Genomic DNA, 26,204 nt, shown 5'->3' on the forward strand with positions numbered 1-26,204 from the left:
GATTGTCAGGAAACCGGACAATGGAATTCCTTCAGGTGTGTCGTCCTCCCCGTGAGATGATCATAATGACTGAGACCTTGACAAGGTTTATTCGAAAGTCCTAAAGAATCACTTCACAATAATTGGACACTTTCGAATCCATCAGTTAAGTGAGACCAGAAGAATTTAGATGTTGCATTGCATGTGCGTCAAGGGCCCGATTAACCAATCGCGGACAGAGGACACGATGCTGTCAGCTGAAACTCTTTACATTTATGGGGGTATTTGAAGGGTCAAGGCAGAAACACATTCTACAAGGTAAGCCAATGGATCCATCAATGCTAATGTATATGGTATCAGGTATGGACGTTGATATTCAGTTTGTCTGTGTACAGCAGGTACATATGATTCAGTACTTACATAGTAAATAGAACCATATACCTGTAGAAATATGCATGTTAGGACATGGTGTCTAGCAGCACACCTATCTTAACCCACTTGGTGCTATTTTAGGGTATTTGTGGGAAGGAGGAATGCTTGCTTGTTGCTCCACAGTTAATTTAGCCTTTTTCTTAAGAATCAGCACTTTGCGAATATCTGGATAGATTTGCAATCTATGATGCATTTGAGTCTTTTACTTTTTGTGATTTATTTCACAACTACTTTATATTTCCAACAACCTATAGATGAGATTATCCTCGTTCCTTCTCTGTGCCTCTCAGCCGATGCTCACTCTTTTCTCCCTGGCTCTTCTGGTTCCCAACCCGGGGGCACACGGGCACCCCCACTTCCCCCTTGCCATCCTGCCCACGTTGGATAACCCTGAGTGGGAGGCGGCCTTACTCCAGCTCCAGGACTCCCTGGATGTCCCCGAGGGCTGTAGCTGCGGCGGGCTTCCGCCCCAGGGGTCCACTTCTGGAGTTTGGGCCAGAGGACCCACGCCCGGCTTGCTCAGGGAGCTGGTGGCTGAGAACAGCTGGAGACAAGAGGGCATGAGGAGGGGCCAGAGGGGGGATCTGGAGAGGAGGCCCCTGGGTCCCTTCCCCGGCCACCCCATGGACACTCTGCACTACCAAAAGGGGGGAGAAGAGGGAGGAGGGCTCTTACGTCGCCGGAGGGCTTCAGGCTTTCAACAGAGAAAAGGGAGGCTTTGGGTTCCGTTTTGGAAGGAAGTAAAAAAGGAGGAGGGACTAAGACTTGTGGAGGGTGGGGAACTAGGAAATGGGTGAGGCAGAGGGATGAGCTGTCAGAGCAATCAATTGTGAGATTATGATTAGATATGTATCATGAAATAGACTTCCAAACCGTTAGACTAGATTTTACATTTTGTTTATCATAATTGTTACATACAATTATTGAGGATATGTGAATGAATATGATGTATTTGATGTCTATGATTGAATTTATCAATGCAAGCCTACAGTGAAAACAGTATTGTCATAGTGTTTATATTTTCTCCAGGTCTGCACAATTAATGAATATGAATAGAACATACAGCACTACAGAGGGTAGTGCGTAGGGCTCAGTACATCACTGGGGCCAAGCTTCCTGCCATCCAGGACCTATATACTAGGCGGTGTCAGAGGAAAGCCCAAAAAATTGTCAGACTCCAGTCACCCAAGTCATAGACTGTTTTCTCTGCTACCACACGGCAAGCGGTACCAGAGCACCAAGTCTAGGACCAAAAGGCTCCTTAACAGCTTCTACCCCCAAGCCATAAGATGGCTGAACAATTAATCAAATGGCTACAAGACTATTTACATTGACCCCCGTTTGTTTTGTACACTGCTGCTACTAGCTGTTTATTATCTCGACTAACTTGTACCCTCGGCGCACATTGACCCGGTACCAGTACCCCCTGTATATAGCCTCGTTATTGTTATTTTATTGTTACTTTTTATTTTTTACTATAGTTTATTTTGTCAATATTTTTCTTAACCAACAGTGCAGTTCAAGAAAGATTTAAGAGCTTGTAAGTAAGCATTTCACGGTATGGTCTACACTTGTTGCATTCGGCGCATGTGACAAAGTTTGATTTGACACCAGTAAGGGAAACAAATAGGCTTCACAGCCACTGAAACGTTCATTCGTCTATTTTACCTGATAGCAGCCTAAGTTTTTCAGTCCTCAAAAATCATTGGATGAATAAAAGCACTTTAGGCAACGAATTATGCCGCGTTCATACGCTAGTTGGTAACTGAAATGTCCAATTTGCTAACGTTGAACACGGCACGTTTATCACTACAACCAGTTAGCAAGGCAGAAATGTCCCATTTCCGAATAGTACATGAACGCGACAGTAATTAGTTGTAGCAGACCGGACTTTGAGGTTGGAGGTATTGTGTTACTGTACCTCCAACATATACTGTACCTCTCAAGGAAACTGCAAAACACGTAGTTCACAGGATGTATACGTTTATGTTATTTGTTTTTTATTTCTCGACGGAATGTATTGTTCAGAGCCAAAGCGGTAAGTTGTATACCACTCGAATGTCAAAAGTGAAAGTGAAAGTAAAAGTTGACTGCTGGATAAAAATAAAACGCATAATAAAAATCGTTTACCTACTGATATGATCGGTCTGTTGTAGCATAGTCGACAATATATTAGATTTATAGGCTATGTAGTCAACCTTATGTGCGTTATTCCACTTTATTGATGACCGTTACTCGCTAATGCGCACTTACAGGCCAGCCATAAGGCAAGATGATACAGTTACTTTGTTTAGGCTTAGGCCCCCATGATCAACCTTTTGTAAAACACATATGCTGCCTGATCATATTGCTAGCTGGTATGTTTGACATTTTACATTGTAGCTAAATTACTTCTGCTGTTTAACAAAAATATGAAACGCTCACACAGGAAGCAGGAAATTCATTGTTTTCTTAATAGTTTGACGACTCATCCCTAATCAACAAGTTCCCAAAAATAGTTTAACTTAATCAATAGTGTTAATTGATTAATGATTAGGTTAATACATTTGTTTTTGATAAATTGCAGAATGTGTTCCACTTCACTACTTCAATAGGCAATGAATGTAATAGCAGAGAGAAATCATACTACGCCTTGCATCATGATGTCCAAATGGTAGTTTAGGTTACATTGATGTATTCCTTATAGGCCTATTAAAAATCTAATCTAACCTAACTTGTAAGTAAGCATTTCACGGTAAGGTCTACACTTGTTGTATGTGACAAATTAAATTTGATTTGAATTGATTTGTAATAGGCCTGTATGGGCTACATCAATGTAACCTAAACTACCATTTAGACATCATGATGCAAGGCCATAGTATGACTTCTCTGCTATGATATTTCATAGAAGTTTCTTTTTTTGACTAGTTGGCCCCTTACAGAAACGATAGACCTAAGTATTTGACAGTGATTTCCTAGTGGCAATATGTAACTTTCTGGGCGACGCAACAAAATTCCCATAGAAATGTTAGTTATAGCTCTATCATTCTAATTGAAAGCACATCTAAGAAGCAGTAGATATGTTCTATGTACTCTTTCTATGCTTCCTGTTCTTAAGTTTTGTTTTTGCGTCTTTTACTTTTGTTTTTTTACACCAGTCAAACAGCTGAAAATAAAATATTTTTGGTTATGGAAAATGTATTTAACAGCGGTTTAGATGGTACAATGATTCTCTACACACTATACTAGCTTATTCTGGCACAAACTGAAATTAGGTTAACAATTAGAGTTTTAGCAACCAGGAAATGGCAGAGCTATTTATGCATAGTGAAATTTGAATGTTTTACAGCATGGCTGATTAACATGGAGAGAAGGCAAATTGAGACAAATTATCCCAATCTTAATTTTTTGACCTACAGAGATCTACTCTCTGAATTACATCTACACTGCCCTCTCAAAGCCAGTTGAATTGCCTGGTATCCATGAGTTCACTGCCATGGGTCTGATGAATGACATACAGATCGACTACTATGACAGTGTGGATAAAAAGAAGATTCCCAAACAGGACTGGATGAGGGAGAAGCTGCCAGCAGATTACTGGGAAAAAGGCACTCAGTCACGCAAGAGAAAGGAGCAGTGGTTCAAAGTCAACGTCAACATCCTGATGGAACGCATGAGGCACAACAACACTGGTGAGAAACTACACTTGCATTTTGTCCTACGCTCAACATTGATATTTTTCTTCAATTGTGGGTAATTAGTGGTCTACCTTTTCATTATTAGTTTTTTGTTTCAGATGTGCATGTCCTTCAGTGGAGGCATGGATGTGAGGTTGACAAACAGCCAGACGGCACATTGAAATTCATGAAGGGCATTGATCAATACAGCTACGATGGTGACGACTTCCTGGCCTTTGATGATGTCACTATGCAGTGGGTGGCACCAGTTGATCAAGCTCTGCCGACTAAGAGGAAGTGGGACGGGGTGCAGATCCTCAACCAGTACACCAAAGGCTACCTGGAGAAGGAGTGTGTGGACTGGCTGTCCAAATTCATGGAATATGGGGAGAAACATTTCAGTAGCACTGACTGTGAGTACTTATGAATATTAATCTCCTTAAATAGTGTAGCCTAACGATTGGTTTACAGAAAATGACCTACGAGATCAGAAATTAAATATGAATGTTCTCTGTTTATTCCCTCTTTAGCCCCTCCAAATATCTATGTTTTTACTAAAAAAGCCAAACCTGCAGGAAATGTCCACCTGACCTGCATGGTAACAGGTTTCTATCCCAAAGATGTGATAATTCATTTTAAGAAGAATGGGGTCCAACTGACCGAAGACGATGGAGTACTGTCGACAGGAGCCCGACCCAATAATGATGACACCTACCAGATCAGGATTAGTGTGCAGATCCCAGAGGCAGACAAGGACATGTATGAATGCTCTGTCAGCCATGCAATGTTGAAGGAGCCAATTGTGGAAAAATGGGGTAAGGTTATCCTAGTATTTAATATACTTTTATATATTTTCAACAAACCAGTTATTAGCATGGTTAGCAATTATGGTGAAAATCAGTTAGTCAAATGTTTGAGTCTGTTGTAAGGTCACAAATGAAGATTATTTAAACGTGAGTCAACAGTTTTTTCAAGCTCAATGTATAGGATTTTGTTGTTAGAGCTGGAATCCTTAGTTGCTACATCCATTTTTGGACTTAAATGAATGATGTTACGAACCGGCTCAGAGTTCGCAACAAAAGGGAGACAACGTGGAGACAAGGAGTATCAAAATATTTATTTATTAAATAAAGTAACTAAGTAATTAACAATGGTATCAGTAATCAGTAGTGTAAGTGAGTGTTTTGCATACCTGAATGTAATAATGCAGGGTGTTGAAAAGTGCCAAAGCAAATAACCAAAAAGCCACAAAAACTACACAACCAAAATCAACAAAGTGTCTGCGTGGAGAGAGTCTTCCCAATGACTGTGGAAGAGGTGCCTTTATCCTGGGACACACCCGAGCCCAGGTGTTTCCCATTTAGCTGACGACCCTTCCAACTCCGCCCACCGGCATCCTAATAAAGAAACAAGAACAAAGAGAGAGAATACGGCAGACAGAGTGGGAGGGTCGTCACCCCCCCCCCCATAAAACCGGGGACCAACAACGTACCAGCCTCTGCGTCCCAAATTGACAAGGGGTTACGTGTTCACAGTTCCACCTGCCCCAACCAACCTCCTCCCCAGACCTCAGCAACCTTTACACAGGAAGCAACTTTTAAGAGGAAAGAAGAAAACGAGACCAGGAGGGAACAGACAGGAACGACAGAACCTGATAACACCAAACAACGGTCAGTCACGTAAATATTCAGGAACAGGGCGCACGAGAGAGCGCATCAGCAATCACGTTATCAGTTCCCCGGATATGCCGCACCTCGAGATGGAAGGATTGTAAAAATAAACACCATCTCATTATCCTCTGATTAGGACACATCATGGACCTGAAAAAGGTGAGAGGGTTATGGTCGGTGTAGACCACAATAGGTACTACTCCCGACCCAACATACACTTCAAAGTGTTGTAGCGCCCAAATGAGTGCTAGCGCTTCTTTTTCAATGACCGAGTAGTTCAACTGATAACGGTTAAACTTTTTGGAAAAGAAACTAACAGGCCTCTCAACCCCAGACTCATCTGCTTGCAGCAAAACCGCCCCTGCCACCACATGACTAGCATCCACCTGCAAGGTAAATGACAAATCCACGCGAGGGGCAGCCAGCACCGGAGTTGAGGTAAGCAACCTCTTTGCATCTTCAAAAGCCTGTTGACAATGAGAAGACCATACGTAAACAGCCTTAGCTTTCAACAATTCTGTCAAGGGAGCGACCACAGTAGAAAAGTTCCTACAAAAGCCACGGTAGTAACCAATCATTCCCAAGAAACGCATAAGTTCCTTTTTTGTAGTTGGTGGTGGAAAAGCATCAATAGCTACCACTTTAGCCCGAACAGGACGCACTTGACCCTGCCCAACCACCTTTCCAAGGTATGTAACAGTTGCCTGAGCAAACTCACATTTAGCCAAATTGATCGTGAGGCGACCTGCAGCCAGACGTTCAAACAAGGCTTGAATACGGGACAGATGTTCCTCCCAGGTATCTGCATATATCACTACATCGTCCAGATAAACAGCGCACCCGGCCAGACCTGCAACAACCCTGTTCATAAGTCGCTGAAAAGTGGCAGGTGCATTACGCAGGCCGAAACTCATAACCGAATACGAGTACAGACCAGAGGGTGTAATAAAGGCAGAGATTTCACGTGCCCTACTCGTTAGTGGCACCTGCCAATAGCCCTTTAACAGGTCAAATTTGCTCACAAACTTAGCTGCTCCGACTTGATCTACGCAGTCCTCCATCCGAGGAAGAGGAAATGAATCTGGCTTAGTAACAGCATTTACCTTACGGTAGTCCGTACAAAATCTGTTTGTTCCATCCGGTTTACTGACCAAGATACAGGGAGAAGCCCAACTGGAGAAAGAAGGCTCTGCTATCTTACTCTCCAGCATGTACCTGACCTCAGCATCCAGACAACGCAGTTTCTCTGCAGAAACTCTATAGAACCGCTGACGAATGGGGTCAGCATCTCCAATGTCAATATCATGTTCTATCAAGTTTGTACGTGTTGGTGTATCAGAAAACGACTCTGGAAATTTCCGAATCAGACCAACCATCTCTTTTCGCTCATCAACAGGTAGATGAGTAAGAAGGTCGTCCAAAATATCCAGTGTCTCTGAATTTTTCAATCTACCTGGCAATATGCAATCGTCAAGACCAGGAACATCTTCCTCGTCATGCACAGACCTAGCATGAGAAGAACCACAGGATATAACGGTATCAGCCAAGAGAACAGGTTTACCGTCCTCTGTAGACTCCCACTGTTCAGTCTCCGTTGAACGTGCATAATAGGGTTTTAACAAATTTACATGGCACAGTTGGTGTGCTTTTCTCCGTTCTGGAGTGGCAACTACATAATTCTGCTCAGTGTACTGGCGCACCACTGTTTATGGACCTTGAAACTTGGCTTGAAAAGGAGAACCAACAATTGGCAGCAGAGCAAGAACCTGGTCACCTGGACTAAAGTGACGAGGCTCAGTTCGACGATCAAATATGCCCTTCATCCTTTCCTGTGAAGATGATAGTTTTTCTTTCGCCATTTCACCAACAAGCGTCGCCGGAAATCACACACATACGATAACAGGGACTGAGGAGGCTCGGGAGACTTCCAATCATCCTGGAGAACAGATAAAAGTCCACGCACCCTATGTCCAAACACAAGGTCATTTGGACTGAAACCTGTGCTCTCCTGTGAAACCTCCCTAGCGGCTAACAGTAACCAAGGCAACCCCTCCTCCCACTCCTTATCCATCTCAGTACAATAAGCTCTCAACAAAGACTTTAGTGTTTGATGGAAACGTTCCAGTGCTCCTTGACTTTGCGCATGATAGGCGCTAGACAAATTGTGTTTAATATGGAGCTGTTGGAGAACCTGACCAAAGAGATTAGAGGTGAAATTTGATCCTTGATCACTCTGAATGACCTTAGGGATTCCAAACAGTGAGAAAAACTGAGTCAAAGCTTTTAACACAGACTTAGTCGTGATAGACCGGAGAGGATAGGCCGCAGGAAACCTAGTGGTCTGACACATCACAGTCAACAAATAATTACTACCTTTTTTAGAACGAGGCAGAGGACCAACACAATCAATAATCAGGTACTCAAAAGGTTGACTGAGTACAGGAATAGGAAAGAGTGGTACCGGCTTAATAGCTTGATTAGGTTTACCAGTTAATTGACAGGTGTGACAAGTTTTGATAAAATCAGAAACATCTCTCTTTAATCTAGGCCAAAAGAAATGTCTTAATATGCGATTGTAGGTTTTCCTCACACCCATATGTCCAGCAACGTCATTGTGAGAAGTGGTCAAAACCAACTCACTAAGCTTAACTGGTACCACAACCTGACTAATCGCCTCCCCCAGAAAACAACTACCATGAGACATCCACTTTCTCATCAGGACATCCTCTTGGAGAAAATATCCATGTGCGACATCTCCCAACTGTTCCACAGGCACAATTTGGTCACGCAACTTCTCTAATGTGGGGTCAGTCCGTTGCGCATCGATTAGATCGGAGCGGGGTACAGATAATGGGATAACAGGGAAAACAGTAAGACTTCTTTGTGGTATTCTCATTTACCGACGCAGTAACTAGGTCGCCCTGGATCATAGAACGCGTCACTGCACACGCAGAGAACACCTCTGGGAAACTCCGCAGACTCTCATCAGGAATCCCTACAATTGACGGTGTAGTGGAAACCACTAGAGATGGAGACACAACAGGCCACACACGCTCACCAGCCAAGTTATTCCCAAGGATAACGTCAATACCCTCAATAGGCAATGAAGGACGCACCCCCACAACAACCTCACCTTTCACCAGTCCACAATCCAACATTAGTCTATGCAATGGAACTGACAGTGTTCAAACCTATTCCCCTAATTAGCACGCTATTCCCTGAATCAGTCTCAGCAGAGAAGGGTAACAGAGATTCCAACACAAATGATTCAGAGGCACCTGTGTCTCTTAGGATCTTCACTGGCACTAGGTTCTTACTTCCTAACAGAGACACAAAACCCTCCGTAATGAAAGGTAAATAGTCTGGATCAATATGGACTTTCACATGCCCCTGGGCATGAGACAATGTGTCAGGAGTGAACTGATGTGAAACAGGCGCAGCTAACGCCGTAGGCTTAGATTTAACAAAAGTACCTGTACTGAACTTATCCTTAGACCTAAGAACCGGACATTCGTTTTTCCAATGACCTGAGCTTTGACAGTAGTGACACTCTTGACCAAAGTCAGTTTTACCATGGGAGTCAGGCTCAACCCTAGTTGAATAAAACTCTGCCCGTGAACCAGAGTATCTCGGTGAGCGAGGTCCAAATCTCTCCGAACGTCTCCACTCACTCCGAATACGGGGCTCTACAAAAACAGTTTTGTGAGTCAAAACATATTCGTCTGCCAAAACCGCAGCTTCAGCGACAGTTTTAACTTTCCGTTCGTTAATGTACGTCGCTATACGATCAGGGACTGTGTCCTTAAATTGCTCTAACATAATCAGCTCACACAGCCCTTGGAAAGTAATAACTGCAGAGGCGGAACACCAGCGATTAAACTGTGAAGATAATTCTCGCGCAAACTCAACTTGAGTGTGCTTATCATCCCTTTTTAAAGTTCTAAATCGTTGGCGGTAAGCCTCAGGAACCAATTCGTAAATCTGTAACACCGCCGTTTTAACCTTATCATAACTGACACTGTCGGCTACACTAAGAGCTGAATATGCTTCCTGCGCTTTACCAGTCAGCACACACTGCAACATTAAAGTTCGGTCAGAACCAGGCCAACTCCTAGCATCAGCAACACGCTCAAACAACGAAAAGAATGTCTCAGGGTCCCTTTCATTAAACTGAGGCAACAACCGTAAATTCCCAACAATGTCAAATGTGTCCGGGGCACGATCAAAAGAGGAACGATTCCTAAGTAAATCTGCGTCACCTTCCCAGAGCAAACTCTCCCCTGAGAGCTTTCCTTCCCTAACCAACTCTAGTCGCTCTTGTTGCAGCTTGATTTTAGCACGCTCCATATCCTGTTTAAATTCCAATTCCTTTTCATATTTTAACCGATCAGCACGCTCCAAATCCTGTTTAAATTCCAATTCCTTTTCATATTTTAACTGATCAGCACGTTCCAAATCCTGTTTAAATTCCAATTCCTTTTTATATTTTACACGATCGTGCCCTAGCTGTAACAGAAGCAGCTCTTTCTGCTGTTCAAAAAGAAGACCACTAGGACTAACCGATGGAGCGGTCATTGTAGCATATCGGGGAGACGGCGAGTCCTCAGTAGAGGCTGCCCCAGTGGTAACGTCAAGAATACCACTCCATCAGATTGGCCTTCAATATTAACCTAATAGAATTTTTTAGACGTTTATCACTAATTTCAACCTTGTAGTGTTCAGCAACCTTCAACAGCTGTTCTTTAGTACATAAGTCTAACAGTTCCTCTGATGGAAAGCGAATGAACTCGTCTACATTAGACGCCATAGTCAGAGAGAGAGAGAAAAAAAAATCTCACTCAACCCCTCTGAGCACACCAGACCACAACAAGAGAAATAACAATCACACTGGCACCACAGAAAGAGAGATGAGATATGGAGCTTCCCCAAAACCTACAATAACTCAACCCTAATCTTCATGCAGATTTGCGGTGGGTAATTATGCACTGTAGCCCGCTGGCAAGGAAGTAACCCCCCAGCACGCTGGTAGATTCCACCAAGCCACGGATGTGCCCCCGAGACAACTGCTCAGTCCACAGACACCACACAAAAATAACAAACATTAACAATGCCCAACATATTCCAAAATGAAACACATCGCTAAGCCTATCAGGGGAAAAAGGCTATAGCTCCTGGTGGTAAGGTTCACTACCCTATCCAAATCTCCCACTGAGGTACACAGCTGATTGCACTCACGTCCTCAGACCAATGTCCCAACAGCAAGTAGAACAAGCGTTTCCAGGCTGGGCAGGGGCCTGGAAACTAACCAATGTACTCTCTCCAACACAGTACACGAACCAACCAAACAAAAGTAACCAGTACTGAGCACCAAACTCCAACTAACAAAATATACAAACAAAGTACCTACGGAATTTAACATACCTCCACGTTTTCTCCCAAACGCAATCCGTTCAAAATCCCGGATGAGCCCCCACTTGTTACGAACCGGCTCAGAGTTCGCAACAAAAGGGAGACAACGTGGAGACAAGGAGTATCAAAATATATATTTATTAAATAAAGTAACTAAGTAATTAACAATGGTATCAGTAGTGTAAGTGAGTGTTTTGCATACCTGAATGTAATAATGCAGGGTGTTGAAAAGTGCCAAAGCAAATAACCAAAAAGCCACAAAACCTACACAACCAAAATCAACAAAGTGTCTGCGTGGAGAGAGTCTCCCCAATGACTGTGGAAGAGGTGCCTTTATCCTGGGACACACCCGAGCCCAGGTGTTTCCCATTTAGCTGACGACCCTTCCAACTCCGCCCACCGGCATCCTAATAAAGAAACAAGAACAAAGAGAGAGAATACGGCAGACAGAGTGGGAGGGTCGTCACAATGATATATACCCATTGCATCTTGAAGAATATAACTTATGAATGCTTCCAATGAGCTTAGTTCTACTGTCGCACTCCATCAGAACCCAAGATACAGGCTTGTTTTATTCCAGTGTTTTGTAAATAATGTAAATGTAAACAAACACTGTATGGCTTCAGAACATGGTTAAAACTATAATTTGTATAACATGGATGGTTGGTCCTTGCATCCATAGCTCTGTCTATGAACTTGGGAGTGGTTACATTTCTCCAAGCCCATCGCACAGCTTTTTACCAAAATACAGGCGGTGTGACCACTTTGTTATTGTTTCTACGGACAGACAAACCTCTACCTACCTCGAGCATCACGCTTCCCCTTCACTATCTCAACTACCCCCCATTCCATTACAATAAAATCCTTCAAACTACTATGTTGAAGGTGTGTTCTGTACCTAGTGAATGCTTAATATGTCCTCTGGTCTTCCATACAGATGGAGACTGCTATGATTGTAGCCAATCCACAGTTGCTATCATTGCTATCATCATCATTGGTGGTGCTGCTGCCATTGGCATATTTATCGTGCTGTGGAAGACGTGCAAAATATCTAAGTTTCTTATATTGTGTATGAGAGAAACGGGAGCGATTATGGTAATTTCTGTAGAGTAGGGTTGTCAAGTACCCTTTTTGACATTAGTGCATAACTTTAGTAAATCTCAAGTAAGGAGGTATTGTATAATTATTTTTCCTACCCATGTGTTTCCACTGATTTTGTCCACTCTCATAATTGGTTTTAACACCTTGTTCCATTGTATTAGGTGCTGGTAATACAGGAGCTCCACCACCTACTGGGATCCAGGCCTCTCTAATTGGTACTGTTGATACAATATCATGCGTTTTACACCTAGAAGTCTGACAAGTATAGCAGTAGCACAGCAATACCAATGATCTGGTAGAGATGTGTGTAATGATGGGCCATCTCATGATTGTCATTTGCATTGATTTAATAACGTCTTGTGAGGATTCAATTAATGACAGCCCATCTAATCCATGTTTTTACACATTATCATGTTCCCATACTGATGAATAGCCCCATATTGTCTACATGTTGTTCTGGACAATACCGATCAGTATATATCACAACATCAATGAATCAAACTTAACCATGTACTTGCAAAGTTATTGTGTTCACATGACTCTCTTACTTTCAGGCAATGGGAATGGAGCGACCAATTTGAACTTGACCACCACACCAAGTAAGACATTATTTCAATACTTGTAGAGGACATATTATGTTTTACTGTTATAATAGTTGCTATAAGCAGAAAAGGTTCCATTTATTTTCTGAGAAGATTATGATTACAAATAAGAATGATTGACTTATAACATGAATTCCTGGCATTTAAGCAAATATGGCTTCATGGTGTTTTCCAGAGGCAGGTTAAGGAACAATACAATAAGGCCTGTCATGTTTGCTTTTATCACCTTTATCACAAATCATGTATTACATTCTTAGAAAAATGGGTTCTTTGACTGTCCCCATAGAAGACCCCTTTTGAGTTCCAGGTAGAATCCTTTTTGGTTCCAGATAGAACCCTTTTGAGATTGTTAGGTTCTAAATGAACTGTGATTAAACTCAGATGATTAGTAAATCTCCAACCAAGTGTTCATAGACAAAACAAAGGCCTTAAAATGTCCAAAATCTTCTGGGCCACATGTCATTATTACCACACTCCCTCAATACAGTTCAAATAACTTTCAAGCAACCTCCCTTTAAATAAAATGTAAACCCAATAGCATCTAGCAGGGCAATAATAGTCCAGCGACACTGAACATCAAAGGGAAGCGCATTAAAAAGAGTCTGCTGCAGTGAAAAGCACTGGAGCGATAGAGGGAAGAGAGAGAGAGAAAGTCTTAGCTGTTGACTTCAGGCTTGCACTGTCTGTCCGTCTGATGGTTTGTTTGTATGTCAAAGTTTCGCAGCAATGTTGCTACTAATCCATGCGAGCAATAACTGGTGCGGTCCCAAAAGATAACAACCACGACCTAGAGCGGTAACACCGATGATCGAGTTAAACACTTCACAAACTAAGCACGCTGAAAATAAACAGGACTTCTGCAGCATTGCACACACAATCAAACTGCCGCGCCAACCGAGAGCTACTTCTCTGAGAGCCGGAAGCGCTATCTTTATTTCCTCGTTCCTACTGCTGATGCGCTCTTAAAGTGGCAGCACACGGTGAAGGCACCGTGCAGGATTTCGCCACAGGTTTACTAACTCAGATACCTATGGTCTCTGTTCTATAATCACACCATGCACAATCTTATTTCCATTTCTCATCGAACACTGATAATAACATGTCCGCTGGAGCTGTTGACTTCCTCCATTTCAGCTTCTGGTTCCTAAGAGAGTGATAGCACAAGACTTGAAAAGCAAAAAGAAACACAAAACATAACAGTATTAACAATGTGTTAAGCTATGCATAATTATATATTTAAAGAAAAAAACGAAGTTTGATAACATGACGGTTCCCACACTCTCTTCACCTGACTCTATGCCTTTGGGATACTTCTCTGCTGGGTTCCAAAACAAATAAAGGCCCTAAAAAACCTCATGCTTTCCCCCAGTCTTCCCCATCCGGCCACAGGTTATAAGAGGTGTTCCCAAGCCATGTCATTTTCACTTTGTTCCCCATCTCCGTCTTCCTCCATGGCCACCTGATATACACCTGGGGTAGCCCTAATCATCGTTACCTCCTCTTGAGGTAACTCAGCACTGTATATACGTTTCACGTCAATGCCCTCAGAATGTTGTCCAGTGTACAATTACCCCAACATCTATCCTTTTTACATGGTGCATTAACCATTAAAGCAACTGACACAAAAACTATAGCGGGTAAAGTAGCTCCCAAACCCAACCCAACTGCATGCCTACAGTGGAATCTATTCTTCCTCTATCATGGCAACTTCCAGCTCACCCATTATGCAGCTGGATCTCTCTTCACGTGAGAAGTGTGAACCCACCGAGGAGAGACTGTGGTCTTTACCGCTGCAGGTGCTGCAAGGAATACTGTGTGTGGACCAGACCAATGCCGTCCAAACAACCCCCCCGGTGGATCTTGATGTACACTCGGTCTCCAGGATTCAGCCCGTGGTCTCCAGGATTCAGCCCGTGGTCTCCAGGATTCAGCCCGTGGTCTCCAGGATTCAGCCCGTGGTCTCCAGGATTCAGCCCGTGGTCTCCAGGATTCAGCCCGTGGTCTCCAGGATTCAGCCCGTGGTCTCCAGGATTCAGCCCGTGGTCTCCAGGATTCAGCCCGTGGTCTCCAGGATTCAGCCCGTGGTCTCCAGGATTCAGCCCGTGCTCTCTGTTAACTCCTGCTCTTCATGTGCAGCTGTCACCTGGGAAGATACACACTGCCAAGCATGGGTCATTTCCTGACAATAGGACTACATAGACTCTCCCATTATGGCCAGATGACTAATTTGTGACGTGAATAACAGCACCTGGTACTCCCATCGGTCTCCCAGTGACCACTTCATGTGGCATGAGTCCTGTGGTGGCGTTGGAAGAGTATCCAACCTAACAAAACTGTGAGTCACATGTCTTTTAATCACACTCTTCAGGAGATGTGATGATATTATTACAGCGAACTTCCCTTCCGGTGAGGTGGCTTCCTGTATAGCTGAATCTGTGGCTTTCCTTTCAAGTGTTATACGTTCTTTGACAAACCCCTCATTGAATGTTGACAATAGTGTCTGAAATAACAACACTATCTCTGCAACTCACCATGATCTGGGTCTGTGTAACGTTCAATTAAAATTCATAGTAGTCTCTATATTGTGCACAGTTAGCTGTACTTCCTCTCCTATGAGCTATACCCTGCAACAATATACACAGAGGAGTGATATTGTTTCCCAGAGAATCTATTACCCACTTAATTTATGAGCCACCCAGATCTCCTCTCCAGTCACATTCCATTCCACTCTCCCAATTCCCTATAACATTAATGCCTTGGCTTTTGGGACTCCATAGAATACACTAATAACTACATTTGCACATAAATCATTCCATCTAACACATAACACATCAGTCACTACTACTAATCTGCGTATATAATTATTAAACATACGAAAACATTCTCAAGTCAATTATTCAAATTCCAAAACTCTGTCACAGGATCCAACGAAAGTGGCGCCCCTCCTCGGTCGGGCGGCGCTCGGCGGTCGTCGTCGCCGGCCTATTAGCTGCCACCGATCGTTGTTTCTGTGTCTTTTAGTTTTGTCTGTCTGTTCCGCACCTGTTTTGTGTGTCATTAGTGGGGGCTTATTTAATGTGTGTTTTCAGTTGGGATTTTGTGCGGGATTGTTTATTGTCCACGTTGTGTTATCGACAGTTTTGTAGAGGGATTTACCGGGCTGCGCTCCTTGCCTTTTTGTGCCTTGGAATTATATTTTGTGTTTTATGGGCGCAGTTAAAAAATACGTGAACTTTGTATAGCGCCCTGTGCTTTTCGGCGTTTGTGTGTGTCAGGTTTATTAAAAGACACTCACCTCCAGCACCTCTGTCTCCTGCACTTGATTCCGCCTATCCGCCAGTTCAAATCAGACGTGACACACTCCCTCCTCTGGAACAATGATCACTCTTATGTTCCATGACACCTAGAAAACATATTGACTTGAACAGGGAAGAGAAAATACAAGCGTAATAATTTCACACCACCCTTGATGCGAGTGATATTGGAGAAAGGACCTTCCAATCGTTCTGTTCTATTCCAATGAAATGCACCCTCCCCACCCCGTGTAAGAGCAGACCTCGCACTCTCTTTATCTGAATCATAATTGAAATATTTGATCAATTATCCAACCCAAATTTAGAATGACAATCCTTAGTGCTTCACGTTGTTAAAAAGAAGAATGCTATTGCAACCTCTTTGCAATAAGGAATTGAGACCAAAAGCTTGAAGTTTCAAGTGTTTATTACCAAGGATGCTGTCAGCTGAGTTTATACTTTTAGAAAGTTTAAATCTTATAATCTTCCCTCCTTTTGGTCACCACCCTCTTGTAGGTGTCACTTCCCCAGCTATACATTTTATGACCCCAATGAGTTTCCCTTATCTCCCCTGTGGAATGTCCATGGTCCTTTCTTTGTTTAGCTAGATGTCAGAATCACACCCTGTCCATCTTCATTGTTCTGGGCCTGACCCTGCTCTCTGATCCTTGGCAATTTCCTCTTATCTGATTAGGTCAACCTTTCTAAATTAGCATACACACAGTTTCATGGTCTAAACTCCATTAATACTCACAGTAATCATTCACTAAACAGGATTCAAACAAACTACAGTTTAACTTGAATCATGTTACATTTTAACAGGATCCATTAATACTCACAGTAATCATTCACTAAACAGGATACAAACAAACTACAGTTTAACTTGAATCATGTTACATTTTAACAGGATCCATTAATACTCACAGTAATCATTCACTAAACAGGATTCAAACAAACTACAGTTTAACTTGAATCATGTTACATTTTAACAGGATCCATTAATACTCACAGTAATCATTCACTAAACAGGATTCAAACAAACTACAGTTTAACTTGAATCATGTTACATTTGAACAGGATCCATCAACGTTGAGTCTTACCACTCGAATTCGAGACCCTCAACTTACACTGTTAGAATGTACAGGGAAACCATATAAACAGTATGTACTACTTATATTACAGATATTAACTTTTCTCATGACGGCCCCCGTTTGTCCCTGTTTTAATGTCGCGAGTGACAAGTTAATGACAGATCGGTATCTCAATGCAATTTTATCCTAGATTACCATGCATTTCCCAGTGTATAGACCTAGACCTCTAAAATCAACCATGTACCCAAATAAACAGTTTAGGGCAACCCCTAAAATCATTTTACGGGCACAGTTGACCCCCCCCCCATTCTTCCCGGCACTTATTTTCTGACGTATCTTCAGATAGTGTAACAGTTCATCTTCCCAACGGCACATACGGAACTCATTCCTGTCACAGTTGATGGCCCTTGATAATTTCCTGATTTCAATCTCTGGGGAATAATCAAAATGTCCCAAGCAGTTTGAACATGATCTCTCTCCATACTCACTTCTCATGCACGTCTCCGGACTCGTACACCAGTTGATGGCTCGGACTCAGCTTTCCATAGTAGTGGTTCAGGACAGGGCTGTATTGAACTCCTTGATCGCTATTTCTTCAGTCGATTAGTTAGGTTGAGGTTCACACTGTTATTGGTAAAATTATCCCTGCCATGCATCAAGACACCATCTGTGTTCACCTTTACCATGACTTGAGAGAAGACCGAGCGAAACAACAGTTTAAGGCATTTCTGATTCAGAAAATTCGAACAACTATTTATCGTATGACAAGTATTACCTACCCAATTCCTTAATACAACATTCCTAAAACAAATGTCAAAGAGCATAACCACACACTGTTGAAACCATTTTATAAATTGGCTTATATTCCCTTATCATACTGTCGACCTCACTGCAGCTACCGGGTCAGGGAGTTAGAGCGCTAACCCTTAGGGAGAGATCCCGACAATACAACATACCCAATCTGGTGAAACTTGTATCAAAACAAGAACCAAAATAATAACACTGCCTATTAAATCAAAAATAAACAAATTAGAATATTAACATCCAATTAGAATTACAACTATTGATAATTCCGTAAGGAAATAATTGTATCCCATAAGGTAAAATAGACTATACTTAAAATCCTACTCTCTATCATTTCTAGTGAGGTTGATCAGGCCTCACCAGAATGTCAGGACAAAGGTCATTCAACACCATTTAAGTATTTTCTGTCCCTGTACTTTTTAAAAACCATTTAAACCATTTTAAAAACAAAAATGTAGATCAAGAACACACTAATGGCCAGGCCTTACTTATCTAGGAGCTCCCTCTACAGCCGAATCCGGATACCTTTATACTTATAACACTGCAGAATTTCACTAACTGCTCATTTCAAAGAGAGAGATAATGACTACCCCCATTCTCCTGGATGAGAAAGTGTACATTTCGTTAATATTCACTATACTACATCTTAATCATCAACCCAAAAGTTTTAATTACAAATAAAACATTATAATGTCCACTGTCCTCCCTCCAATCATTAATTGTTTGTTTTAATCTACCCCAACGGTTATGCATCTTTTATTTAGCATGTACTACCCTTAGACACAGCGACATTTATCTCGCCACCGAGTCTAGCGATTTAATCCCGTAATGACTGACTTCTCTTTTCCCCATGATTTTCCATAACCACGGCACTACAATGCCCTTCATGTTCATGAACAAACATTTTAAAAGGTCATTTTAGGTTTGGTAACCCCAATTATGTCACTTGACAGAATCTCTTCTCTCAAACTATACTAACACTTACTCCCGATATTAACTCCCATCTAATTTCCCATGACCCATCCACCCTTTCGTCTTATTCTATAAATCTATTTCAGAATAAGACGACATAAAATGTAAATCTATTTCATAATAAGACAACATAAAATGCCTCACGAGATTAAAAACCACCCAAGGTTTTCTGAGTTTGCAAGGAGTATTTTGCCGTTCTGATTCAAACTTGTTACCTTTTAAACTCCATTGTCTTTGATTCTCGCAAGTATTATCCAACCCCAAAATCGGCTCCACTTCTATCCATGTAAAATGATCTGGGCATTGTTACTGGACCTATGTTCAAAGACATGGTTAATAGCAGTATCGCCTTAGATGGTGCCCCTATTACCCGCTTAATGTCATTATTTTCCCTGTTGCAAATTTAGCATATATCTCATCATAAGGAATCAGTGATATTTGATTCCAGGCATCTTTTAGAAAGTTGTGTGATACGTGGTCTCCTGTCTCCCTTCACATAAAAACTGTCATCTCTATGTACCACTATTGATCGAACCGAGGCCATACACCGCTATTTAAAAGTTTCCTGCTCCGCTGCCTTTAAGTGTTTGCTGCTTTTCTTTTGTCAAAGATGCAAACGCTTGCATTGCTGCGTTCCCCCAGAATGCACCGGGTGCAGTAAGCTCCATTACCACACTCTACACTCATTCTTCCAATAAATGAAACAGGGATCTGTCGCCCTACACTTTGATGTTTTTTAGCTACTTTTCACTCCCTGTTTCTTTGTCTTACCTTGGCCATTAAAACCACCATTAGCGACTTTCACTGTGGCTGTATTAACCCCTTGCGCGACTGCGAAGTGAGCGGAGTTAGATTCCACTCCTGTTCTATTTCATCCACTACCCCCTGCAATAGCCGTTTTGATAATAGGTTTCAAATCTGCCATCAACGCAGACATACAAATTCTATCAATGTACTCACGTACCCAGTCTTTTTGTAGCTGAGTACATCTACTAATTTTGGGTTTATCAGTTTGTCTTTTGTGTTGAAAGAATGCTGACATCAAAACGCTTGTGTATTGAGCTTTTGATGCTTTTTATGGCATTGTGTCAAGTCATAATTGCATCTCTGAACTCTCTATTAGATTGGAAATTTACATCAGCAGTGAAATGCTGACCAATTTTATTGAGTTCTCAATTTCTTCCATATTCAAGACGAATTGGTAGAATGCTTGTGCGCCTCTATGGCTTTATTAAACTGTTCTTCCCCTAGCCCCCCTTTACAGGGAGACTTGGGGCCGCCGGTCGCCATTTCAGTTATTATTATTTCTAAGCCTCTCCTGATGGTGTCCAGGGTGTTTAAATCTCCGCATCCACGCTCTAATACGTGCCAATTTCAACTATTTTTCAGGTTGTGATATCCACTTCCCGGAGAGTAGTCACGGTATCGGTACCTAATAATTTGGTCACTGTACCTGATACCTTGTATTAGTCACAATCTTGAAGCTTCTGCCAATTTACTACTGGAGAATAGGTGACCTAATGTCTTATTCCAGTGTTACGCCTCAAATATCAATGTTGTTGACAACCCACATTACCAAAAATATTTCCACATAATATGTCACAATTCTAATATGGTGGTCCCGTGTGGCTCAGTTGGTAGAGCATGGTGTTTGCAACGCCAGGGTTGTGGGTTCGTTTCCCACGGGGGACCAGTACGGAGAAAACATTTATGAAATGTATGCATTCACTACTGTAAGTCGCTCTGGATAAGAGCGTCTGCTAAATGACTAAAATGTAAAATGTAAAAAAATATGTCACAATTTTCTGCCCCTATAGGGCATAAACCAACACGTCTTCTTATTGCTATTGCTAATACACCCAAATCATGTTCAAAACAACGTTCAAATATCTTTCTGCTTTTCTAACCATGAATGAGGCTGTCCTCCAGAACTTATAGGCAACCGTTTATCCCTATCCATAATCACTCTGCTGCCTCACTGCCACTGCAGCTGGGACTTTCGTCCCCCTTACAGATCTCGCAGGGAAATACCCTCACTAGGGACCTATCCTATACGGAACCTACCCTACACTGTATTTTTACCTGGATCTCGCAGAGGAAAACCTCCACTTGGGACCTGTCCTTAAAAGGAACCTACCCTACAGCATATATTTACGACCTGGATCTCGCAGAGGAAAACCTCCACTTGGGACCTATCCTTAAAAGGAACCTACCCTACACCATAAATAGTACACAAGGACCAGTACACAAGCATAACAATTTATCCATACACACACACACTCTACAGCCTCCTGGCCAGCACAGCTGGGCTTTCACCCTACCTTTATGGGTTTAGTAGGGAACCAACCCCACTCTGGATTTACCACCTAGGACTTACCCTCTGCAGGTTCTAGCCTGCTCGGGCTTACCTTCCGGAACTTACCCTATACCATGAAGCTATGACCGGTCGTAATACAACAAAAGCTCAGGCTTTCTAGGTCAGTATCCTAGGTTCAGCCAACGACTCATCTCCCAAGGATGTCAGAATGAGTGTTAACATGTGTAGGAACTATGCCTACCTTGTTTTTGGGGCCGCCTCCTGCTTCACTGATTCGGACTCTTTAGTTTGGTTGTAAATCGCAGTGAACCCTGCTTGCAGCGCCAATTGTTAGGTCTAAATGAACATAGTAAAACTCACGGACGAATAAAAAGGTCCAACCAAGTGTATTCACCCACTGGGTCACACAGCTGCATGAGACAAAAAACATTCACACAAGCACTGGTATTTACCCTTCCTACGTGGAGTCTCCTCCTCACACATATGGTCAGTCAATACATCTCTGTTGCGAGGCAGAACTTCAGTGATGACTGTTCTTTCTCACTTCATCGGACCTGCCTCAGCCCGCATTCCTCAATTCTCCCCACTCATAGCTGTGCTGTTGACTTGTACCAGTCTGTGGCCCCCCTCCTTCGCATAGGATCCCTAATGTCTAACAATAACATGTTCTGACAGTATTTACACATCCTGCCTTCCTCTCTCTCCCTCTGTGACATGATTAAGGATGTTTGAAGTTTATAGGTCAGAACCCATCAGTTCCTGGTAGAACCCTCTGTGGAAATTGTTCTACATGGATCCAAAAAGGGTTCTTCAAAGGCTTCTCCTATGGGGACAGGCAAAGAACCCTTTTAGATTCTAGAGGTTTTTTTTCTAAGAGTTTGTACCTAAAATGGGAGGATAATAAGTCATAATCAAGAACTAGGATTTAACACTAGAACTGCCGTAGGCCAACGGCCACTGACGTTTGATTTTGTAAGTAAAAAAATTCAGCCCCTCAAAAAAGCTATGTCCTGCTCGTTCCCTGACTCTTCCTAAATGTTTGTATTTTACACTGCTCATTTGTCAGAATTTTGAAATTACAAACAAAAAAGTATTTAGAGCCTTTTTACCTGTTTTTTCACAACTATTCCTATCTAAATCCGCCAAGACAATGTGCTGTAGCCAGCCAGGTGCTAATGCGTCTCTCTCTTCTCACTGAATGAATGACAAATGGATGAAGTCACTTCACAATCGAATTCAAATTAGGCCTAAATTGATCCCATTCTCGTTTACATTTTACTTTGTAAAAATACGCTCTTATGGGACTGTTTTATTTACTATAACTGTATTACTAATCAAATGTATTGTAGCATGTTTTACTTTCCCTTACGTGTTGCAGTACGCCTTTAGAATAATGTAAAACATATCCTTGACTATTATCCAAGTTGATGAGCGGGAAACAAACAATGCCAGTCAGCCCATGCCACACAGCCAGCCCATCGAAACTACACCTGTCACATCCTGACCCTAGTAAGATGACAGGGGGTGTTTTGGGTTTTTCTATGTTTTCTATTTCTATGTTTTAGTTCTAGTTTTTCTATTTCTATGTTGGGGTTGTTTGGGTTGATCTCCAATTGGAGGCAGCTGATCCTCGTTGCCTCTGATTGGAGATCGTATTTAAGTAGGGGTTTTTCTTCCTGGGTTTTTGTGGGTAGTTGTTTTACATTTTTTCTGTTGTACCTGATGGAACTGTTTGGTCGTTTTGTTGTTTTCTGTTAAAGTGTTTTCATTCAATTAAAATATGAGCACTCTACAATATGAGCACTCTACACCCTTTATACGACCCGTGTTACAACACCTAAACTATACCAAAACTAATTTCATACATAAGAGTTAGCCTACGGACAAGATTCAGTTGACAATAACTTGAGGAGAGAGAATATTAGGCCTATAAAATTGTACATGAAGAGATGGGTGCATCTTGTAATTGACAGATACAGGGAACGGAGCATCGCTTTATCAAATTGTCCTTCAGAGTCACATGCAGGTAAAACATTGTGATTTTTATAAAGTATCTGAAAGAGCATATTCTGCAGTTTCTATGACACTTTCCTTTTTCAAATAACTCTCAAAATTCAAGTGGTGCAGCTCTTTTTCCAAATGTCACTTTTTTCAAGAATATCTGTGCTGTCCATGCATTCAGCACATGACCACTTGTCTGGCATCATTCCTCTGGCTACTAAGCAAAAACTAGTAACATAAAAAAACATACAATTAAAATATGCTATTCTGTCGTGAATGGGTGATAGAAACCCGATAGAAAGTGATAATGGTGCATTTGACTTCAGTTAAGTTCTGGTTAGCCACCGATGTCAAAACCAATTCCTTGCTCAATGGCTTTCCATATCTGAGGAAAGATGAAACCAGGCTAGCGGGTGAGCGACTGTCTGAGACTGTGGTTTTGAGACTCATGGAGCCTTAACATGGGCAAAGGCAGAACTGTGACCATGTTCACATCAATTTCCCTAGCAGACAAGTTGATTGCAAAGAAGACTAGCCCACTTGGAACAGTGAACAAACAAAGGCGGGAGCTGCCCCCCTCTGCGCAAAACAACATACCAGCAGAGCTGTAGTCCACATCTGTGATGGAGAGTGGTAAAGCAACACGATGTAATAAGAGTGTTTGCATCCTCAGCACCATGCATCTCAGCACCATGCATCCCACTGGATCTGGCATGTGAGTTTCGTGAGAACCATATAAACGGCAAGATAGAAGCTACAGCAGCCAAGCAGGCCGCCAAGGCAACAAGTCCTGCTCTCTCTTTTCCCCCAAGCACCACAGTTCCCACTCGGGAAGAATAACACACAATGTCAAGTCGGCAGATGCACACGAAACAAGGCCCATGAAAACTGTGCAGTGCAACCGATTTGTTTGTGGGGCCTGCTCACACAAAGCCCCTAAGCTGTGTGCTGACTGTGGAACCGAAGCATAAAGAGAAGACACGATTGATTTGTGTGTAAAGGCACAGATATAAGGGCACTGTCACGAAATTCATCGTGGTTTTGCAGGGAAGACCAAAATGCAGCGGGTATATGGATACTCATTCTTTTAATTCACAAAAAGAGTAAGGCATCCACAGAAAAAACAAAACAATAAATGATACTCACAACTAACAATAGTGTGGCAGGCTCAACAAGCAGTGCTCACAAACAATCTCCCACAAAAGACAAACACACCCTACTATATGGGACTCTCAATCAAAGGCAAATAGACAACACCTGCCTTCAATTGAGAGTCCCAACCCCAATTAACCAAACATAGACATACACATACAACCAGCTAGATCAACATAGAAATACATAAACAAGGAACAGTGCCCAAAAACCCTGGAATACATAAATCAAATCCCCTACAACAAACACACCACCCCGAACCACATAAACCAAATACCCTCTGCCACGTCCTGACCAAACTACAATGACAATTAACCCTTATACTGGCCAGGACGTGACAGGCACAATACAGTGTCTGATACAATCAACAAATTACTGTTTTTATATCTTGTCATGAATATATTTCCACTAATATTTCTTTATGCAATTAATCCTTTACTATTGTTCATGCACTGGTGCTTTTGTTTAGAAATACAGCAGATAATTCACCTGCACACCTGGCTGTATTTAGGGAGTTTCTCCCATTCTTCTCTGCAGATCTTCTCAAGCTCTGTCAGGTTGGATGGGGAGCGTTGCTGCACAGCTATTTTCAGGTCTCTCCATAGATGTTTGATCAGGTTCAAGTCCGGGCTCTGGCTGGGCCACTCAATGACATTCATAGATTTGTCCCGAAGCCACTCCTGCACTGTCTTGGCTTGAGGTCCTGAGCGCTATGGAGCAGGTTTTCATCAAAGATCTCTCTGTATTTTGCTCCGTTCATCTTTCCCTTGATTCTGACCAGCCTCCCAGTCCCTGCCGCTGAAAAACATCCCAACAGCATGCTTGCGACCACCATGCTTCACCGTAGGGATGGTGCCAGGTTTGCTCCAGACATGACGCTTGGCATTCAGGCCAAAGAGTTCAATCTTGGTTTCATCAGGCTAGAGAATCTTGTTTCTCATGGTCTGAGAGTCCTTTAGGTGCCTTTTGGCAAACTCCAAGCGGGCTGTCATTTGCCTTTTACTGAGGAGTGGCTTCCGTCTGGCCACTCTACCATAAAGGCCTAATTGGTGGAGTGCTGCAGAGATGGTTGTCCTTCTGGAAGGTTTTCCCATCTCCACAGAGGAACTCTGGAGCTCTGTCAGAGTGACCATTGGATTCTTGGTTACCTCCCTGACCAATTCCCTACTCCCCCGATTGCTCAGTTTGGCTCTAGGAAGAGTCTTGGTGGTTTCAAACTTCTTTTATTTAAGAACGATGGAGGACACAAAAGTTGTTTTTGTCCCAGCTCGTGATACGTTCAAATCTTTCCCCACACGGCCGGCACACAAATTAGAACAGTGCAATAAATGTTCAAGCGACAAGATTCTCAGGGAGAATCGAATAGAAAAACATCAGACCATGGACCAAACACAAAGGTCTAAAGGTTTATTTCCTTACTCTCAGAAACAAGCCCTTTTAGTGTGATTGTAGTCTATTTTATGAGCTGTGTGTCTGATGCACTGTGATAATAAACATGCAGGGCAACAGATCTGTTAGTTTCAGTATGCCAGTATGCCAGAGAAGAGGTTTGTAAAATAAATACAAAGACACATCACATGCTATGTAAGGCACACATACAATATGTTGTATGCGGCACTATGAACAAAAATATGGAAGAATGGCATATCTTGTTTATGGTTGTTTTTGTTAGCTTTTGTTTACATTTTTTATTATTGTCATATTTAGAGTGAAATTAGGGACTGT

At 42.3% G+C, this 26,204-nt stretch overlaps 1 protein-coding gene and 1 long non-coding RNA gene across 2 annotated transcripts in view; one reads left to right on the plus strand and one right to left on the minus strand.

The window, feature by feature from the left end:
• Positions 1-2,169: 2,169 nt before the first annotated feature.
• Positions 2,170-26,204, plus strand: part of LOC106569936 (H-2 class I histocompatibility antigen, Q10 alpha chain) — a 62,027-nt gene continuing 37,992 nt past the window's right edge. The window contains exons 1-6 of the mRNA XM_045694684.1: positions 2,170-2,449; positions 3,810-4,082; positions 4,187-4,480; positions 4,598-4,882; positions 12,409-12,462; positions 12,802-12,846. Of these exons, the coding sequence (XP_045550640.1) occupies positions 2,386-2,449; positions 3,810-4,082; positions 4,187-4,480; positions 4,598-4,882; positions 12,409-12,462; positions 12,802-12,846 (1,015 nt within the window). The 5' untranslated portion in view covers positions 2,170-2,385. The remainder of the gene's footprint in view (positions 2,450-3,809; positions 4,083-4,186; positions 4,481-4,597; positions 4,883-12,408; positions 12,463-12,801; positions 12,847-26,204) is intronic.
• On the minus strand, positions 12,577-21,915 carry LOC106569941 (uncharacterized). Its single transcript, XR_001320590.2, has 3 exons — positions 21,568-21,915; positions 16,145-16,252; positions 12,577-14,992 (listed from the first exon to the last, which is right to left on the minus strand). It is a non-coding gene; the product is annotated as an uncharacterized lncRNA (long non-coding RNA).

The sequence above is a fragment of the Salmo salar genome, chromosome ssa14, assembly GCF_905237065.1.
Source record: "Salmo salar chromosome ssa14, Ssal_v3.1, whole genome shotgun sequence".
NCBI classification, from domain to species: domain Eukaryota; kingdom Metazoa; phylum Chordata; class Actinopteri; order Salmoniformes; family Salmonidae; genus Salmo; species Salmo salar.